This window comes from Taudactylus pleione, unplaced genomic scaffold, assembly GCF_031769625.1.
Source record: "Taudactylus pleione unplaced genomic scaffold, aTauple2 ptg000247l, whole genome shotgun sequence".
NCBI classification, from domain to species: domain Eukaryota; kingdom Metazoa; phylum Chordata; class Amphibia; order Anura; family Myobatrachidae; genus Taudactylus; species Taudactylus pleione.
The window spans coordinates 1,452,719-1,472,603 of record NW_028284649.1 but is presented as its reverse complement, the minus strand read 5'-3'; the positions used below and the strand labels follow the sequence as shown (position 1 = coordinate 1,472,603).

Sequence of the window (19,885 nt, the reverse complement as noted above, 5' to 3'; positions counted from 1 at the left end):
TGTGGCCCCAAAAACAGTGGTCGGAGTGACCATACGCATGATACTCGCATAGACAGACGGATGTTCACATTAGCATAATCTGGTAATCCGCACTGGCAGCCTCTTTACATCCGATTAATGTGCGGTTTGTAACAATCCTTTACATGTGCGGTTGCGCTTATGTCCGAACGCTGCGGAATGTAAAACATTGCTTATTAATTTCGTTTGTTACTATGAGGCACAAGCAAAAATATGTGATATTTCTGACCTGCTCATACACGCTTACAGGAATCACCCTTTTATATTTTAAACAGTAGATATTTTCTGGAGGGGAATCTTGTTCTAGACCCCACCAGCCCTACAAGCTCTATCCTTGAGAATGCTACTTTTTTGGAGGGCCGTTCTGGACTATTATAATCCAAGTCTTCCATGTACTAGCTCTGTGCATGACGAAATATTCATATTCACTACAGATCTAGTCGTGTTCAATTCTAATGCTCAGATTGGTTATAAATTGGTCTTGCCCTACGATTTTTCTAATACTGATTGGCTACAACGTGGTCTAGCACTATGAATGTTCCCATGCCGATTGGCCGCAGCTTGATCTAGCACTATGAATGTTCCCATGCTGATTGGCAGCAGCCTGATCTATCACAATAAATGTTCCCACGCTGATTGGCCGCAGCTTGATCTAGCACTATGAATGTTCCCACGCTGATTGGCCACAGCTTGATCTAGCACTATGAATGTTCCCATGCTGATTGGCCGCAGCTTGGTCTAGCACTATGAATGTTCCCATGCCGATTGGCCGCAGTTTGATCTAGCACTATGAATGTTCCCATGCTGATTGGCCGCAGCTTGATCTATCACAATAAATGTTCCCATGCTGATTGGCCGCAGCTTGATCTAGCACTGTGAATGTTCCCATGCCAATTGGCTGCAGCTTGTTCTAGCACTATGAATATTCCCATGCCAATTGGCCGCAGCTTGTTCTAGCACTATGAATATTCCCATGCTGATTGGCCGCAGCTTGTTCTAGCACTATGAATGTTCCCATGCTGATTGGCCGCAGCTTGATCTAGCACTATGAATGTTCCCATGCCAATTGGCCGCAGCTTGTTCTAGCACTATGAATATTCCCATGCTGATTGTCCGCAGCTTGTTCTAGCACTATGAATGTTCTCATGCTGATTGGCCACAGCTTGATCTAGCACTATGAATGTTCCCATGTCGATTGGCCGCAGCTTGATCTAGCACTATGAATGTTCCCATGTCGATTGGCCGCAGCTTGTTCTAGCACTATGAATGTTCCCATGCTGATTGGCCGCAGCTTGATCTAGCACTATGAATGTTCCCAAGCTGATTGGCCACAGCTTGATCTAGCACTATGAATGTTCCCATGCTGATTGGCCACAGCTTGATCTAGTACTATGAATGTTCCCATGCCGATTGGCCGCAGCTTGTTCTAGTACTATGAATGATTCTGTCTACAGGTTGATCTATGAATTTTCGCATACATTGCTCCATTACCGCTTTACTTTGCCAATAGCTGCAAGCTGTGCATTATCCTCCTTGTTCACAGAGCTGTGGCATCTTCCCTGGCACCAGCTTGGCATGGCTTCAGTTCGTGACCTCGTTACAGATCGCTTCACAGCCACCGTGAACAACTGTGTATGTCCTTGTTTTCAAACCCTGTAAAAGCCCAGCGTGCCTGCGTGAGAGGAGCTAGAGGCTTTTACAAGACAGCTGAAGCTCAGCCAAGACCCCCACTCTACAAGAGCTCCCTTTAATCAGGTTAATCCCTGATGTTGTGATCAGCGAGGGACCCCCCAGCCTTAATAAGGTGTTAAGTGCAAGGTCAATGCATGTTACTCCATAAAATTTCAGCAAAGAGAAGACAATAACAAGGTGGAATGATGTGTTTATTGGAAGGGTATGGAAGCGATTACCCACATGTCGTTAGGATGTTTCTGTACCGACTGCTTTTTATTTTTAACCTCTTCTGTTTTAGATGTAACACTGCTTATTTATTTCCTTACGCTAGCATTGCCCAATACGGGCGTTACAGCGGAGTGTGGTACATGACCGATGAGACAGCACATGTGAGATCATGTACCCAGTATATATGCAGTATATAACACATGTGAGATCATGTACCCAGTATATATGCAGTATATAACACATGTGAGATCATGTACCCAGTATATATGCAGTATATAACACATGTGAGATCATGTACCCAGTATATATGCAGTATATAACACATGTGAGATCATGTACCCAGTATATATGCAGTATATAACACATGTGAGATCATGTACCCAGTATATATGCAGTTTATAACACATGTGAGATCATTTACCCAGTATATATGCAGTATATAACACATGTGAGATCATGTACCCAGTATATATGCAGTATATAACACATGTGAGATCATGTACCCAGTATATATGCAATATATAACACATGTGAGATCATGTACCCAGTATATATGCAGTATATAACACATGTGAGATCATGTACCCAGTATATATGCAGTATATAACACATGTGAGATCATGTACCCAGTATATATGCAGTATATAACACATGTGAGATCATGTACCCAGTATATATGCAGTATATAACACATGTGAGATCATGTACCCAGTATATATGCAGTATATAACACATGTGAGATCATGTACCCAGTATGTATGCAGTATATAACACATGTGAGATCATATACACTGTATATATGCAGTATATAACACATGTGAGATCATATACACTGTATATATGCAGGGCGCTATAACAATGGCACAGTATGGGAACACAGTAGATAACAGAACTCAGATGATCTTATGTTAAATGATAATACAATTGGCCAAGATTGTATTGTTCGCCTCTCCAGCTCTAATGGGATCATTAGAATGAAGTTATACCTTGTTATTATATGTTTACGGTGTAACTAAATTTATATACACCCTAAATAAGTAATCTTGCACCTCACACATTTTTGTGTCTTTCCCCCTAACAGGTGGATAGGTTATGGGGGGCGAGGAATTTATTTATTTTTTTTTTTTTCTGGGCCTGATGTCTCTAAAGATTTCACCCCATGGCGAATTTCACAATTTTAATGGCGTGCTCAGTCCCTGCAAAGACCTCTCCCTTAGTCCCTGTAACTCATCCTCTGTGGTGATGTAGAGTGCTCATTCCTTTCCCTTAGTCCCTGTAACACATCCTCTATGGTGAAGTAGAGTGCTCAGTCCTTTCGCTTAGTCCCGGTAACACATCCTCTATGGTGAAGTAGAGTGCTTAGTCCCTGCTCAGTCCTTTCGGTTAGTCCCGGTAACACATCCTCTATGGTGAAGTAGAGTGCTCAGTCCCTGCTCAGTTCTTTCCCTTAGTCCCTGTAACTCATCTTCTATGGTGAAGTAGAGTGCTCAGTCCCTGTAACTCATCCTCTATGGTGAAGTAGAGTGCTCATTCCTTTCCCTTAGTCCCTGTAACTCATCTTCTATGGTGAAGTAGAGTGCTCAGTCCCTGTAACTCATCCTCTATGGTGAAGTAGAGTGCTCATTCCTTTCCCTTAGTCCCTGTAACTCATCCTCTATGGTGAAGTAGAGTGCTCATTCCTTTCCCTTAGTCCCTGTAACACATCCTCTATGGTGAAGTAGAGTGCTCATTCCTTTCCCTTAGTCCCTGTAACACATCTTCTATGGTGAAGTAGAGTGCTCATTCCTTTCCCTTAGTCCCTGTAACTCATCCTCTATGGTGAAGTAGAGTGCTCATTCCTTTCCCTTAGTCCCTGTAACACATCCTCTATGGTGAAGTAGAGTGCTCATTCCTTTCCCTTAGTCCCTGTAACTCATCCTCTATGGTGAAGTAGAGTGCTCAGTCCTTTCCCTTAGTCCCCCTGTAACACATCCTCTATGGTGAAGTAGAGTGCTCAGTCCCTGCTCAGTTCTTTCCCTTAGTCCCTGTAACTCATCCTCTATGGTGAAGTAGAGTGCTCAGTCCTTTCCCTTAGTCCCTGTAACACATCTTCTATGGTGAAGTAGAGTGCTTAGTCCCTGCTCAGTTCTTTCCGTTAGTCCCTGTAACTCATCCTTAATGTGTGGAGTAAAGGAGAGAGCAGAGACTGGGATGACACTGGGGCAACAGACTTGGGGGACAGAGGAGATGGTGAGATTAGCAACAGAAATAGAGAGGGGAAGAGATGCAATCCCTTGTAATTTATGTAAATTGGAGTCCTCTCCTTTATATCCCATTCTCTTAGGGGCCTATTTACTAAGCAGTGTTAGGAGACAGAGTGAAAAGTGATAAGGTGCCAGCCAATCAGCTCCCAACTGTCATTTTTCAAACACAGCCTGTGAGATGACAGTTAGGAGCTGATTGGCTGGCACCTTATCACTTTTCACTCTGTCTCCTAACACTGCTTAGTAACTAGACCCCTTATACTTTTTCCGTTTAATCTGTGACAACACTCTGTCATTAGACAGCATACAGTAATACTTAGTTGTGCTACGATGCTCAGTAACCAAAGCCTGCGCTGCCTAGTCATGTGCTCTTGGTGTCTTATTGATTGTTCTGAGCACATGATTGTAAAGAGTAGAAAATGCAGAGGGGATGGATAGGAGGGACCCCCAGCACATGTACTGCCTTCCATAGCAGTGGTGGGCAAGGCGACCGTTCTTGGCCCTTAACACCCTTAAGGGGATCTCACATTACCACTGCGGAGTGCCACATTTAATGCCATTGCGCGTTGGGGACAAGGCCACAATGATGCAAACTGTGTCGTCGGGCCCACTTTGCTGTGGATGTGGGCGGGATCTGGGAGGCTGATCTGACTCCTGGGATTCCAGGAGAACTTTGCAGAATTCGGGAGAGTCCCGGACATTCGCTATTTCTGGCTTTGCGTGTAGAAGCAGCTTCCGTGTTTTCTGATGTGCGCTGACCAGTACCAGTGGCGTCTTCATCTTCTGTTTATAAACCGGGCATGGCGGCTTGTGGCATTATTAGCAGCTGTGCCCAATTGTCCCTTTACCTTTCTGTCAGCAATCATTTACTTATTTATATAGTGCACACATATTCCATAGCGCTTTACTGAGAAAATGTGGGTATTCACATGGGGAGAGTGGTATATTTTGTTGACGTTCATAATGTCGACCTGCTGCATTATAACTGTCGACATAATGAATGTCAGCATTTTAACTACATCCCCACCAACAGTCCCTGCCCCAGTAGAACTTACAATATATATTCCCTACCACATGGATACACACACAGAGCCGTATTCAATATGAGCCGAGCCGTGATACTTTTTCGCGACTCGGACTTTCCGCCTACTTCGCCTGTTCTGCAGGCAGAAAACTATCGCGCCCGTGCACACTTTACCCCCGTATTCAATACGGAAGTACGCAAAAACGGGACCCGGCGAAACTGAAACAGGCGGAAAATACTGTCATTTTTGGGGAAATCAGCCTGACACCCCCAAAAGATGCTCTGACATGGGGGTTAGTTATGGTACCCCCGGATTTGGCTTGCTGAAGGTATTTGGTGATTTTAAACGGGCTCAATAGCTGCTAAATAGCGTTCTTCTATACGTGGTGCAAAATAGTATCCTGGGGGGGTTTTTTTGCAGAAAATAACTTATCCCAGCAAATTTGGGGTACTTGAAAATGGGGGTCAGCATATTTAAAAGTTGCTAAAGTGAGGTTGAAAAATCCACCTGCCGCAAGCACCTGCAATCAACAAAAACACTTGGGGCATACTTGGGGATCCCCCCCAGAGTCAAATTCGCTAGTTTTTAACTTTGCACCCCAACATTTTTTTTTCGCCCCCTTTTTCAAAGTAATTTTTTGTGATGTCCTTAAGTTTTTTTTTTTTGACACAGATTACCTTTGGGGGACAGTCTGAAGGCTGCACGAGGGTTCCCGCAACATTGTACCCCAAAACCCCAATTCTGCACTTTTTTCTGCCTCCCATTCATAGGCAAAACATTTTCGCCTATTACATTGCATTGGCTTTCCGCCTAGGCGGAAAGTCTTCCAAATTGAATACGGGGTAAAAGTCAAACAGGCGAAAAGTTTCCGCCAAAAACACGTGGAAACTGACTTTTCGCCTCAAACTGAATACGGCCCATATAGACACAGAGACACCGACACACACACACAGGTTATTTTTCATCGGCAGCCAATTAACCCGTCAGTATATGTTTTAATTGTGGGAGGAAACCCACGCAAACACAGGAAGAACATACAAACTCCACACGTAGGTCTGTGGTTGGAGTCGAACACAAGGCCAACCGTGCTGCCCTGCAGTAATGTCATTGATTATTATTATTGTAACTGAGCACTAAAATCCCTCTCTGATGTTGAATACAATTTTCACTGTATATTATATTTTTAAAAGATTTTATAAAAGGAAAAAAAAAAGTAAATATAAAGTGAGAAGTATTCACCCCCTTTTTTCACAATTTATTTATATCATTTTTTTACTTGATTGTTGTTTTAGCCCCACTGCGCGCCGCATGGGGATTGTGTAGTGTTATTATCATTATTTTTTTTTACGCATAAGGTGCCACAAGGGTCCTGTCACATTGTGTAAGAACAGCCATCGGGCAGACATGACAGTTAAATCTGCAGTGGACTTTGGGCCTGAACTAGCGGTGGACGTATATAGGACATTGGGCGCAATCGCGTATCCGTCCACCTCTGAAATAGGCCCCTGGCGCAGGACCTACACGTGACTCCCCTCAGAGGGACAGGCTTGGAGGAGAGGGTGATGGGCATTTGGGAGACAGAAGCTGTACGTGTCTGAGTGAGGTGTGATTTACATGCAGCTCCTACAGCATAGAAACGTACACCAATAGCGCATTTTAAATAATCACTGCCGTACGGTCGTCACCTATTCATAATGGCCGGTCAGAGGGGTGCAAAGCCGTGACCTTTCCTCGACCCCCTAGCCTCTGTTTTTAAGCCCCCCTTGACCTGCCTCAGTAACCTAACCAAAATAGTCCAGCATACGGGGAGCAGGGATCACTTAATACCTCAGCCAGCGAGCAGGCAGCCTCTGGGACGCTGTGCTTTAATCTCTCCATCCACACAGCACTCATTTTAATTTGCAAAATTGAACCCAGGTTGAGTGCAGTAAAGCCGAGGTTGGGTAAATATTCATGCACTACTGATCTAACATTGTCTCCATTTCATTCTGTGCGATTGGAAGAATTACCTTCCCGGGCCGCGTAGACTCACAGGCTGATTCCCATTTGAGATAGGTGGCTGCTCGCACTCCTGTACGTGACACCAGGCAAACATGAATATATTTTTAGAGCCTCTTTCCATACCCAAGGGGCAGATCCGTCACAGAAGTGAGTTACGAGCTTGGTTCTCTGTGAAAACCACAGCTTGTCGGGGGGGAGGCTTTGTTGGTAAAACAGAGCAATAATTGGTGACTCTGCAATTTCCTCTATTCTCAACAAGATGACTGAATATTTATTCTTCCATTTATGCATTTTCTTGCAACATTATGGGGATTATTTTAATGACCTGGTCCAGTGCTATCTTGTTGCTCGTAGCAACCAATCGGATATCGGCATTTGGCAGTTAGGCCTGGTGAATGAGAGCGGATATCTGATTGGTTGCTATGGCGCACAGCACATCACTGTTCTTTGCACCATGTTTTTCAATGACCCCAATATTTTTAATTGGACTGCCACAGAAAGATGATCCCCAGTAAAAACCTGGTTCCTCAGAGATACTGGCACAGGGCATTACATGCACAATATTAAAGCTGGCACAGCAGAAATTCCTTCAATAATCCCAATATCTGTGTGTAATCAGATCTGCGTGGTAATTTACAGAGGAGATGAATGTGTTCCCATTTCATCTGCAGACTGGAGGCAGCCATTTTGTGAGCTGCATTAATATTCCTGTAAATGTGGCCTATACAATCACTACATGCCTTGTGCCTCAGTGTCTGTTAAACTGATAGATTGCAGTCTGGTGTCTGCAATGTGAGTGGGCAATGAATACTATTTTGTGTGGGTAATAAGTAACTTGTAATTACAATGATTTTTTTTTTTTGCCATTTTTAAGGGCATCATATATAATAACCTTATATCTTGTCTTGTCTTAACTAAGCAGTCATGTGTTCTCATCTTTGCTCCCTTTTTCGTGTTCATCTGACCACCAGGTGGCCACCCCTGCAATGCAAATAGTACCGAATAGTGATGAGCAACACTTCAGGGGCTGCATTGGGCGGCCCTCCAACCTTTAAAAGGAACCACACATTACCCTTAATTTCTTACCTTAGAATTGCAGCATTTATTTTTTTCATTTAAAATTGATACCTTTCCGCAGTAACAGTACGCACTTTCAACTAGCGTTACAAATTATAACAAGCGAGGATGACAACAATGCAGAAAGGAGTTGGGGGCCACCAGTGGGGGGCCGGCAGTTGCCCGTCACTGGTATAATATCGCTCTCTGCTTTCGGTAAATGAAATATGCAGGTAAATACGGTATTACTGAATAACACATGTACATATTTATTTTTGCCTACGTATAGGGTCACTTTTATTCTGTAAACCTTATTAGTCGCCCTCTAGTTCATTGTAACTGTTTTAATCTTTTACAAGGCTCAATTTGGCCATTTTATTGCCAGTTTCTGTAGAACGCAGACACCTCAAGATTTGAGTGCTTCCAACGCGACCGCCCGGCAGTGACGCCAGAACTTATATTTCTTCTTCCTTCAGTTATGAAATATATAATAAAATGTCCTCTGAAGCAAACCCCCCACCCAGATTGCGACAATCCCTCCGGCACCTAACGGGTCAGTTCAAGACTCCGCCGAGAAGTGTGTATCCGGTTAATGTAACGTTCCATTTTGTGTCCCACTGTTTTGTGTTTCTGGAATTTCCTAAGGAATGTTTTAGCTTGTACTCAGCTTCCTTTCTTTCTTTTCGCTGACTTTCATTTTTCCGTGACCTTGAAAGGTGATACGTTGAATTAATGTTGTTTCCCCTTGTCAAATGACTCCACTGAATAAGATGTTCTGCCGCAGACCAGCCATCCTATTAGTGTGCTGTATTACGCTGAAAGAGCTCACAGGCATTTGCAATTACCATTATTAATTGTGGTTTGGATGGAAACTAGGGGTGATCCGTCATACAATCCTTCCTTAAATGCCAGTTTAACGCCTCTTGGTACGGCGGTTGTGAGAGTCTGTATATTTATTTTAATTTAAACAGCAGTTTCGGCAAGAACTTGAAATGCCAAACGTATTTAATGTGAATATTGTTTTACAGGCTCGGGTGACTACTGTCTCTCGCTATTGTTGTACTGAACTTCTCAGCAGTCTCTGGCAAAGTTTCTCAATGAGCTGGTTGGCGCGGCGCAGAGATCTCAATCTATCTGTCTAACCTTGTGCCACATATTAGGCAGCCAGCCCTGACCCTAAGCCTAGCAAACGTTTTACGCTAATCACGAAAACATTTTTAGTCCTCATACTAAATTATACATGTAGGAAATTCAGGCGTTCTCCTGTTTCCTATTGCTATGCATAAACAGAAGACAAATACCCTAGATCTGGGGTATTAAACATTTTGGCTCTCCAGTTGTTTTGGAACGGCACCTCCCAGCTTGCCCAGCCACAGTTCTGCTATTAGGGCATGCTGGAATGGGTGTGGATTGGAAGATAGACAGTAAAAAAAAGTTGATGGTTTCTAGATAGACACCAGTTGTTAGACAGTCAAAAGGTCGACAGGGACAAAAGGTCGACACACTAAATGTCGACATGTAAGAAGGTTGGCAGGTAGACATGGTCAACAGGGTCATGTATTTAGGTCAACAGTGTCAAAATGTTGAAACAAAAATGGTTGACACATTTTGTTTTTGTTTTCTAACCCTAATTTTCACCCTAACCCTCCCGCCTGGTGTCTGACCCTAACCGTCCCTCCTGGTGCCTAGCCCTAACCGTCCCTTCTACTGCCTAACCCTCCCTCTTGGTGCCTAACCCAAACCCTCTGGTAAGTGCCTAAACCTAACAAAAAAAAAAAAAGTTTAGACTATTTTTGTGTCGATCTTTTAACCCTGCCGACCTTCTTACATGTCGACCTTTAGTGCGTCGACCTTTTGTCCCTGTCGACCTATTGACTGTCTAACATCTGGTGTCTATATAGACATCGTCGTCCTTTTTACTGTCTGTCTACAGACCGGATCCCGCTGGAATATGTAGTTCCACAACAGCTTGAGGGCTGCATGTTGAATTCCCGTGCCCTATATATTACCAATAGCTTGCTAAATGAATTATTGGGGTACAATACAATTTTCTCTATTACCACATAGTTTAGGCACATCTAGACCTGTGACATTTCCGTTTTAGCATAATTTGTCTTAATGCACTAATAATAATACATGACTTTGGGATGTTGCATTATTTGGTCAAAATATCGTATCAATTATGTAATTTCTATTACAAACCATTATGTTTGCAGGATGCTAAATAGATTATAGCGACACCCCACCAATATTGGGGTCCTCTGTTTTAAGTTTCCCCCTTTTGGCTTCTGCGTGTCTCGTTCTCCAGTGATGCTGCCGCGATTTTCAAGGGCTGATGAAGAAATGGTTGCAAAAATAGCGTATTTCCACCATACGCCGAGCCACACCTCTCGAAATGCGCCCGACTCCGCATCAGTGACCTACGCGTCTGGTTTACGCCAAGTCGTCATCTTCTGCGTGTACTTTTACCTGTGGCAGGTCTAAAAGATACAGCACCTAGCATACGTATAAGCGCGTTCTGGAGGTCTGCATTGGCGCATATGCTTTTGTTCAGTTTGTAGGCATGCAAATTTGCGCAATGCTCCATAAAGACATAAGTTCACCTCCGCATCGAACCCTAATTGTAGATGACTGATTAATCGTCCCCAGTGTCTAGCACAGAGGTAGGCAGCTCCAGCTGGGGAACTACACTTCCCAGAATGCCCTGCCAAAGTTGTGCTGTTACAACAGGGCATGCTGAGATGTTTAGTTCCTCAGCAATTGGCGCCTTGAATGTTGTCTATCCCTCTATTATAATACATAAATATATAATAGCAGGGTGTGTTGTGATGTGTGTGCACCTACAAACAAGGAACATAGAGGTAGCCTATTCAAAAACATGTAGCATAAATATCTTTTAACGATGCAGGAGGCACTAAAGTGATGCTTGGGGCCATTTAAAATGTATGCACTAACATATCCTCAAATGTCTTGCAAATATTTACGTGTCATTTTTGCTAATTAAATTGATTTCTTATTACTATCCGGGTCTAGTCTGCACCCCTAGGCTCAGTATGATCTTGCGATCTAGTCTTTATTTATTTTTTATTTTTTTACACAATTAATTTCACCTCTGATTCAGCTTGTGCGTCATGAACTGATACTCAGTGAATCCCCACAGGGGTCTGCGTGCAACACGATGATGTCTCAGAAACAGGTATTGTAAATGAATTGCTATAATAATTTCCGGGGCGAGCGCTTGTCGTCTGCCAGGGTACGGACAAGAACACTTAACACAGTCTCGTATCGATTGTGGCTTTTTTGGACTGCTCCCTGGAGGTCAGGCTTCATCTGTTTACCAGCCACAAATTGCCTTCGCGAGAAGCTTCAGAGGAGATATTCAGCTTATTCTCCGTGGATGGAGCGTTTAAGGGGTATTAATTCCCCTGCATCAGTTTACACGTCTCAAAGTCACGGTCTTAGACTTCCACACGGTGTAACTCTTTCTCCGTGTCAGCCTATGGGAGGGATGTCTCGTAATTAACGCTGTAACATGTAACAGTTCTAGGTTCCCTGGCTCTTTGCAGAATATTCTGTCAGGTGCTCCTGGGTTCTGTAGTCCCCCTGTAGCCGCTCTTCTCATTCTTGTCGGTGCCAAGGCAACTGTTAGTGCTGTGGTCGGTCTGCACAAATGCACCCAACTCTGCACTAAGCTCAATACCTTCAATTTGCAAGATAGCCAATCACTTACTGTACTCTTCGTGTTCCTTTGTCCGTCATATCACAATACTGTCTGGATTCTTTGTAAAATGATGGGATCAGTTCTCATGAACAATGGTTTTGCAAACAAAATGGCTGCCTCCACTGTGGTGATTACACTGTGTAGACTTTAACTTGTACAGGTTAGAGGTGTGACCGCTTTTCATTGCTTGTTCAGTATTTGAAGGTAAACTAACCCAGAGAAGAGAGAAATGTTTATGTGACATCAGATCGGTAGGGGCCTCACATTACGTCTCTGTGCTGTAAGAGGACCCTGCTCCTTTTACTATTAAACTCTCAGCTGTATGTATCGCTGACCTCACTGAATTAATTACGCAAGTGGACAGGGCTCTGCCCACCACAGGATCGGCCCTGCTCCTCTCCTAAACTACTACTTGTCTCTGTAAACATCTGATGATTTTATGGGCTACTGGTTATACTGTCTCTGCTCAGTTCCAAACACTGAACAACCAGGGCGAGTAGGGAGTAAAGGGCCTGATTCGGCAAGCATCGCTATTGCAATCGCGTACGCAGATGGCCGATTGTGCACTGCGCATACGCAAAATGCTTTACTGTGATCGCACTGCGATCACGCAGAGCAATCACAGAGTGATTGACAGGAAGGGAGCGTTTGGTGGGACGGAGAAACTCAGGCGTGCCATTGCATTTGAACGCCGTTACAGTGGCGTGCATAAATTAGCCCCTGCTACGGCATATGCAGCTTGAGTGCTCACTGCGTGCAGGAAAGTTAGCAATTTTATAAGTGAGATCGGAACTGCCGTAATTGTGCGAGTGGCTCCGATGTACTTCGATGTTACCGATGTTTTGGCTGGATTGCAAGGTATTACGGTTATGCGAGAGGGAAAGTGGGCATCTGCATGTTGTTGTGCGAGTGCTTTGCAATTGCAATTATTAGCATACTTTCGCAGCAGAACTGCGTGCGTGATCGCATCATTGATCCTTTGCTGAATTAGGCCCAAAGTGTGACAACACTTGTTTACTATAATAAGCAAATTCGGCATATAGACCAGAGATGAGCGGTTCGGTTTCGGCTCGGAAAGAGGGAAAATATCATTGTCTGTGAAAGATGACATTTTGCCTCGTTCTGAGTTCCGAACTTGGCGGGAAGATCCTAGCCAATAGCAAATCACTCATCTCTAATATTGGGATCTACTTACTAAGCCTTGGATGGAGATAAAGAACCAGCCAACCAGCTCCTAACTTTAGACCCGCTCGCGAACGCAGGACGCTTGCAAGCGGGTCGATGTTGCCCCACTGCGCATGCGCACGACGGAGGGAGTTCCGTCGTGTGCATGCGCGAGACCCGGATAGCGACGGGCTCTCCGTCGCTCCGGGTCTCGCACCAAAGGGGGCGTGCTGTCGATGTTGATTGACAGCACGCCCCCTTTGGTGGGCGTGCCGGGGGCGTGGCAGCCAGACGGAGGCGTTCCCATGGGAACGCCTACCGTCTAAAGCCGGCCCCACTGACATCACTAGTGATGTCAGTGGGAGTGATTTGGGCTCTGATAGAGCCAAAATCATTCCAGGGCTTGCGGCAGCGAGACCCTACCGCAGGGTCTCCGTCGCAAGCCCGATGGTCGCGATGGTCTTGACCATCGCGACCATCATCATGGACGCTCGCATAAGCTGTGGGTGGTCACCCACAGCTATGCGAGCGTCCAGGAGGACGCTCCATTTTCATGGAGGAGGGCCCTGATTCAGAGCGAGCGCTCTGGTCAGAGCGTTCAGCTCTGAATCAGGCCCACAGTCTGTGACATGACCGTTAGGAGCTGATTGACTGATACTAGTACTAATTTACTGGGGTAAATTTACTAAAGTGAGAGTTTTTAGAAGTGGAGATGTTGCCCATAGCAACCAATCAGATTTCTTCTTGAAGGTGCTAGTTAAATGTTAAGTAGAATCTAATTGGTTGCTATGGGCAACATATACACTTCTAAAAACTCTCCCTTTAGTAAATTTACCACTTAGTAAATAGACCCCCATAGCCTCTTCAGACTTAAAACAATGGGACATAGTGTTCACTCTAGCTCCGGCGGCAGGCAGGGTGCCAGAGCTAGAGAGGGCAACTTTGTGCGCGCGGGCGAAAAGGGGGCGTGGTCATAAAAGGGGGCATGTCTATAAGATGCGTCCCCTTTTTCATCATACTTGGGGGCGTGCCCGCCACTTACTGATATGCCGGGCAGCCCCCAAGCGCTGCAAACAGGGAGAATAGATGCCGGGCGCATGCGCCCAGCGTCTATTCTCTGGCGGTGACCGGGTCACCGCACATTTCTCCACCCGCGGGACACTGCATCCCGCGGGTCAAGACTGCACCCGCAGCCTGTGAGGGCAGGGTGCTTTTTGCCCTCCTTTTGGAGGGCAGGGTGCTTTTTGCCCTCCAGAAGGAGGGCAGGGTGCCGCACCCTGCTAAAACAGCCTAGCGGGAACGCTAGGACAGTTCAACTTCGCAGGGTGGGACAGGAGATGGAGAATGTCATGTGATTGGCTCATATCAAATCAAATCCTGCCCTGTTTAGGATGGAAAGCAGTTTTTTGTGAAGTGTCTTCCATATTAATTGCATCATATGTAATGGACTGTTGTTTTTTTAATAAACCGCACGGTTTGATCCGTCCCCTTTAAAAAAAAATATTTGTTTAATGAAGAGTGGCACTTTTCCATTCTCTCTTCCATATTTGCAGCCAAATGACTGTTTTGTTTGGTCGTTTGCAAGGGAAGGAAATGGGGTTGAGGCGTAGCAAGGCCACACATGCTAATGAGGTTAACCTTTACCACGCGGAGTGTCGCTCCACCCTCTCTCCTCCTCCCTGTCACCTCTGATCCGTTTTACACATAGCAAAAGCTCCCATGGAAAATCTGAATAGTTGTTTAATCCAAGAACTCGCTTATTAATTTATTTAGGCTCCCTCCATATTAAATTGAACTGTGAGATTGCTACGGTCATGCTACTGATTACCTGACCAAAGTCTATTATCAGGCCTCGGAGGTACAAATATTTGTAATGCGTTTTTATTTCTTTTTATTTCTTTATTTTACTCCGAAAAAGATAGATGCAACAAAGCTCTTCACCCAAATCAATATGCAGAGCACATGAGCGGAGTTTTCTGCATTGCGTCTTTGTTCTTGCTTTGATGTTTTTAAAAATGTAACACGCAGTTTTCCTCCGGTGATGTTATCTTCGCTGTTTGCTTTTTAACACGATGCCACAATAAAATGCAGGAAAATCTGCAAATAGAGCAAAGGGGAATTTTTGCGTTTGTGTGAGATTTTTAAAATTCTGAAGTGTTCGATGACCGAGTTTGTGTTATTTTATGTATTTAGGAACTAAAGAATAATATAGACTCTTGTCGTTTCCTCCGCACAGGTGATGAAGAAGGTGAAGACTATGCAGATGTTTCACCGGCCAGTCAGCAGCGCCATGCAAGGAGACCGCCTGGGGATCTGCGTCACCCAGTTTGACCCCAAACTGCTTGAAAGGGGTTTGGTTTGCACCCCGGAGTCCCTGCACACCATCCATGCAGCCGTAATATCCGTCAAGAAGATCCCTTACTTTAAAGGATCGCTTCAGACCAAAGCGAAGTTCCATATCACGGTTGGCCATGAAACCGTCATGGGCAGAGTCATGTTCTTCTGCTTGCCCCCACCTCATGTTAACCAAGAAGAGCCTGCGGAGCGTTTCGATTTTGGAAAGGAGTATTTGTACCAGGATAGCTATGTCGCAAAGGACTCTGCGGCTTCAGAGCAGGACAAAGCAGGTGGCCAACAGGGAGACGAGGTCCATCATAAGCAAGGGTGGGCGCTGCTGGAGTTTGAGAAGCCGGTGACGTGCCCCAAGTTGTGCCTCGTTATTGGGTCTAAGCTGGACACGGACATCCATTCTAACACCTGCAGATTAGCGTTCCATGGCACCCTGCTGGAAGGAATGGAAGAGAAGAACTACTCTGAGACCTTCCTTCCCAAGCTTAAAGTCTTCAAGATGAAACACAAGGAGGGGCAGGTAGAGAGGGTAGGTATGCTCCTCTGGTTGATTTTCTGAACGCAGGTCTGAGGTTTCACTTCTGATCATTCTGCAGACATTTCAAAAATAAGACGGAGTAAAGTTAAATATCCTTCTGATCGATCACATAGGGCTCGATTCAATTCCGCGCGATGATGGATAGCCCCGGGAGGGAGCTCCAGGGGCTATTCAATACACCGCACTGTTTGGTCCGACTAAAGGATTTCCTCTCACACCCCCCTTAGGGTGCGAGGTGAAAACTGACAAGAGTGACGGCTGCGCGGGGTGTTTTCCTGCCTAGTGCGGCACTACCAGCCTTGTGGCCAGCACTTTAGTCGGAGAATGCCGGTTCTCCCACCCATGTCAAGTCGCGAGAACTGGCATTCTCCGACTTAACTGGCAACTGTCGGACCAAACAGCGCGGTGAATTGAATAGCTCCGAGTGCTCCCTCCCCAGAGCTATTCAGCATCGCACTGAATTGAATTGAGCCCAATGTTGGCACTTCATTATATGCTTGTACTCCCGTTATATGTGAGGGCAAACGCCCACATTAACATACCCTTATACAGTGCTTCTTAGTTGCGTCACGCTGCAAGCAGACTCACAGCAGGCGTCTCGCACGGCGTATCGAGGACACATTCGTATGTACAGCCAGATGCCTCCTAGTGCGTCTTTTTCGCCTGAAAATGCGTCTTAGATGCGATGCGAAAAAGACGCAAAGAAGGATGCTTGGCGCGAGCAGAGCTGCGAGAGACTCGGCGAGCCGAGAGGGGCTGTTTGGCGTGATTGCAGCAATAGTGATCTCTTAATTCCCATACAAAGGTGTCCATTCAATTGGGGGGTAATGTGACGCTGTACATCGCCGCGATGTATGGCAGGGCACATAATTTCTCATTACAGAACCCTCTGCATCATAGATTTTTCTGCTCATCTCTACGGGGGTGTAAGGAAAATAATGACGTTGCAGCAAGATTCCTGAATCCGGTAGCGTCCTTCCAGTGCTGACCGTAGCACCGGGTGAATCTGTATAACCATCAGTTGATCGGATCGGTCCCCCTCCCCATCTATATGCTGGGGTTTGGCTTGATTAGTGAATGGTCAGATGTGTCTGATTTAGCCATACACTGTTGTACATGTATGACCAATAGGCGTCTGGCTATACATACCAGGGCCGGCTCCAGGGGTCGGAGCACCCTGTGCCGGCCCTTAACAAACCGCCCTTGCATCACGCGTGCCCTAATTACCATAGGCCACGTCCCTGTGGTGTTATTTGGAGGCGTGCCCGCGGGTGGAACAGCGGGACAATCCGGATGCTGGGGAGGGGGGTGCGCCCTCTAAGGGTGGCACCCCTGTGCGACCGCACTGGTCGAACACCCCCAGAGCCGGCCCTGAACATACGGATGTGTCCTCATGCATCTAGCCTCAGTACGCCATGCGGTGCCGAGAAGCCTGGCGTGAGAGAGCTGCCAGGTCCTGTGCGAGTCTGTATACAAAGCGCAACTGATCTCCGCATCGAAAATAGCCGCGACAGCAGGTTCGGGCGATGGGTGACAGCGCTGGTCGTTGACGACATATCCACGGCACGATTAATGAATGATAGCGATATCGTCATGGTTCATTTATATAGTGTAGTGGAAACGCGGCTTTAGACGCAATGCTCACCTCCCCGGATTTGTATGGAAAAAATAACGCTGTAGGTGGAGCCGATGTGCTGTAGCCATTAATTCAATCGTCCCTGTAGACAAGTGTGCCGCTAAGTGCTGTTGAACCTAAGCGGTTGATTTGGTTAGTTTGGCAGGTCGCAGGGCATTCTGAGTATCTGAGATTTATAAGTTGTCAGGTGTCCCATTTTATTATGGTATAGTAATAAAGTTGATATAGGTCTGTATCCATTATAACAGCCGGGAATATGTCATGTAATGTGTGTCAAGGGACCCAGCATATGTGGGTCACCTCAGTCCTCTCCGATATGTCCTGCCCCCTCCCTGCACTATATACTTACCCTTCCCTGCGCAGAGCAGTAAGTTCCTCTGGCTGTCCCATGGTGGTGCAGTGGGAGCCGTTAAAGGGTGGGTGCCCCAGCTCCCACTGCGCACGTATGTAAGAGACTGGACAGACCCTACGGGATTATTATACGGATGCTATATGATTGTAGAGTGTAAGATTTTTCTCCTATGCATAACGAACTTCATGCATGAGTTTTTATTTTATGACACAGACATTGGGCCCCTCTGTATCTGAAATGACTGATTTCTGCACAACAAATAAAGTAGTGGGTCAGCCATCTGGGGGAACCTTACAGGTATAATATAATGGTACTGATACTGTTCTCACTAAGCTACAATAACCGTGACCACCTGGAACCCAGAGCGTCTTTGTGATGCTCTAGTGCAGTGGTCTTCAACCTTGGCCCTCCAGCTGCTGTGGAACTAGACATCCCAGCATGCACTGTCTAGCATGCTGTTATATCAAAAAGGTGGCAGTGCATGCTGGGATGTGTAGTTCCACAGCAGCTGGAGGGCCAAGGTTGAAGACCCCTGCTCTAGTGGGACCCCAAAAGAGGTAGTTCCCAATAAAGGGTATGAGCATATTCGACAATCCTGGACCACAGTCAGGGTACCGCCCCGCATCTTGCCCATCTCATCTACATATCTAAACAAAATGCTACTCTGCTGCCCTGTCCGATCGATTTCTTGTGACTTTTTGAAGGATAGGACGCACCAGGAGGCGGGGGACGTAGTAAACGCTCCCGTCGGATTCATCTCCATTTTTTTTCATTCATTTTTTAAAAACTTTTTTAAAACGTTTTTTTTTTTTTTGTACTGTGTTTGAAGGGTATATTCTGTCTGCTTTGCAGGTCAAACTGTGTTACAGGAGGTGGCGTACACGTCGTCTCCTGGCAGACTCCAGAGGGGACACAAAGGTTTACAAGCTTTTACGCTCATAAAAGTTTTCTTTTCCCTACTAAGAGTAAAGTTTTATTTATTTGTTTTTGGTAGTGTAGTTATGTTGGCTAGGTAAAGCGCCGAGCACAAGCATCAAAGGGACGAAATACCAGAAGATATTGCCGGTAACCTGACAAGGATACACATAGAAGAAATAACGTTTAGTGAATGTCTGTCTCATGATGTCTCCATATGGTCTACATACCACACATCAACATACAATGGCGCGTATATGACCACCCATACGTAACACTGTCTCGTAATGTGTCCAGCCACCCTGCTCTTACAGAGGAATGGGTATGAAATACTGGCAGTCGGGATGCCTCCTATCAAAATACCGATAGCGTCGTCCCGATGATCGGTATCCCAACAGGGGTTGGGTAAGTATACTAACCCTAACCCTCCCCGTTAGGGCCTAAACCGAAGTCTCCCCCCTTCGTGCCTAACCCTAACCCCCCCAGGGGTGCCTAACCCTAACCTCCCCCCGCCCCCAAAACCTAACCCCGCTATGCTGCAGGCAAAATATGACAATCTCGGACACGATGCACTGGAAATAGTTTAGGATGCACGATAGATCGTGGGTCAATTTGGACAATTTTTACCACCAAATCGTGCCCACGATTGCCGGGGAGAGTTCAAGGGAAATCGGACACGATATTGCATTGTGACCACATCGCCTAGTGTGTAAGCATCTTAAGATAGGCGTCTGTATGTCGATGCCTATCTTAAGTCCCGTGTCAGGCTTGTCTGCTAACTACATCACTTTTACAGAGGCCACTCTATCAAATGGAATAAAATGTTGGAAGATTTTTAATTATGCATGTATGGCTCACAACTAGTCTTTTTCATAATTTCTTTTGACGCGTTTTATTTTGGGTCTATACTGTATACAAACTACTCTGAGATGCATTGTCATGTTCTTTTTTTTTTTTCCTTACAT

General features: G+C 45.6%; 1 protein-coding gene across 2 annotated transcripts in view; it reads left to right on the top strand.

Moving 5' to 3' along the window:
• The window catches only part of EEFSEC (eukaryotic elongation factor, selenocysteine-tRNA specific), a 175,338-nt gene that overhangs the window by 79,435 nt on the left and 76,018 nt on the right, over positions 1–19,885 (top strand). For both annotated transcript variants that reach the window (XM_088479854.1, XM_088479853.1), the window contains exon 5: positions 15,367–16,008. In XM_088479854.1, coding sequence (XP_088335980.1) covers positions 15,367–16,008 — 642 coding nt within the window. The remainder of the gene's footprint in view (positions 1–15,366; positions 16,009–19,885) is intronic.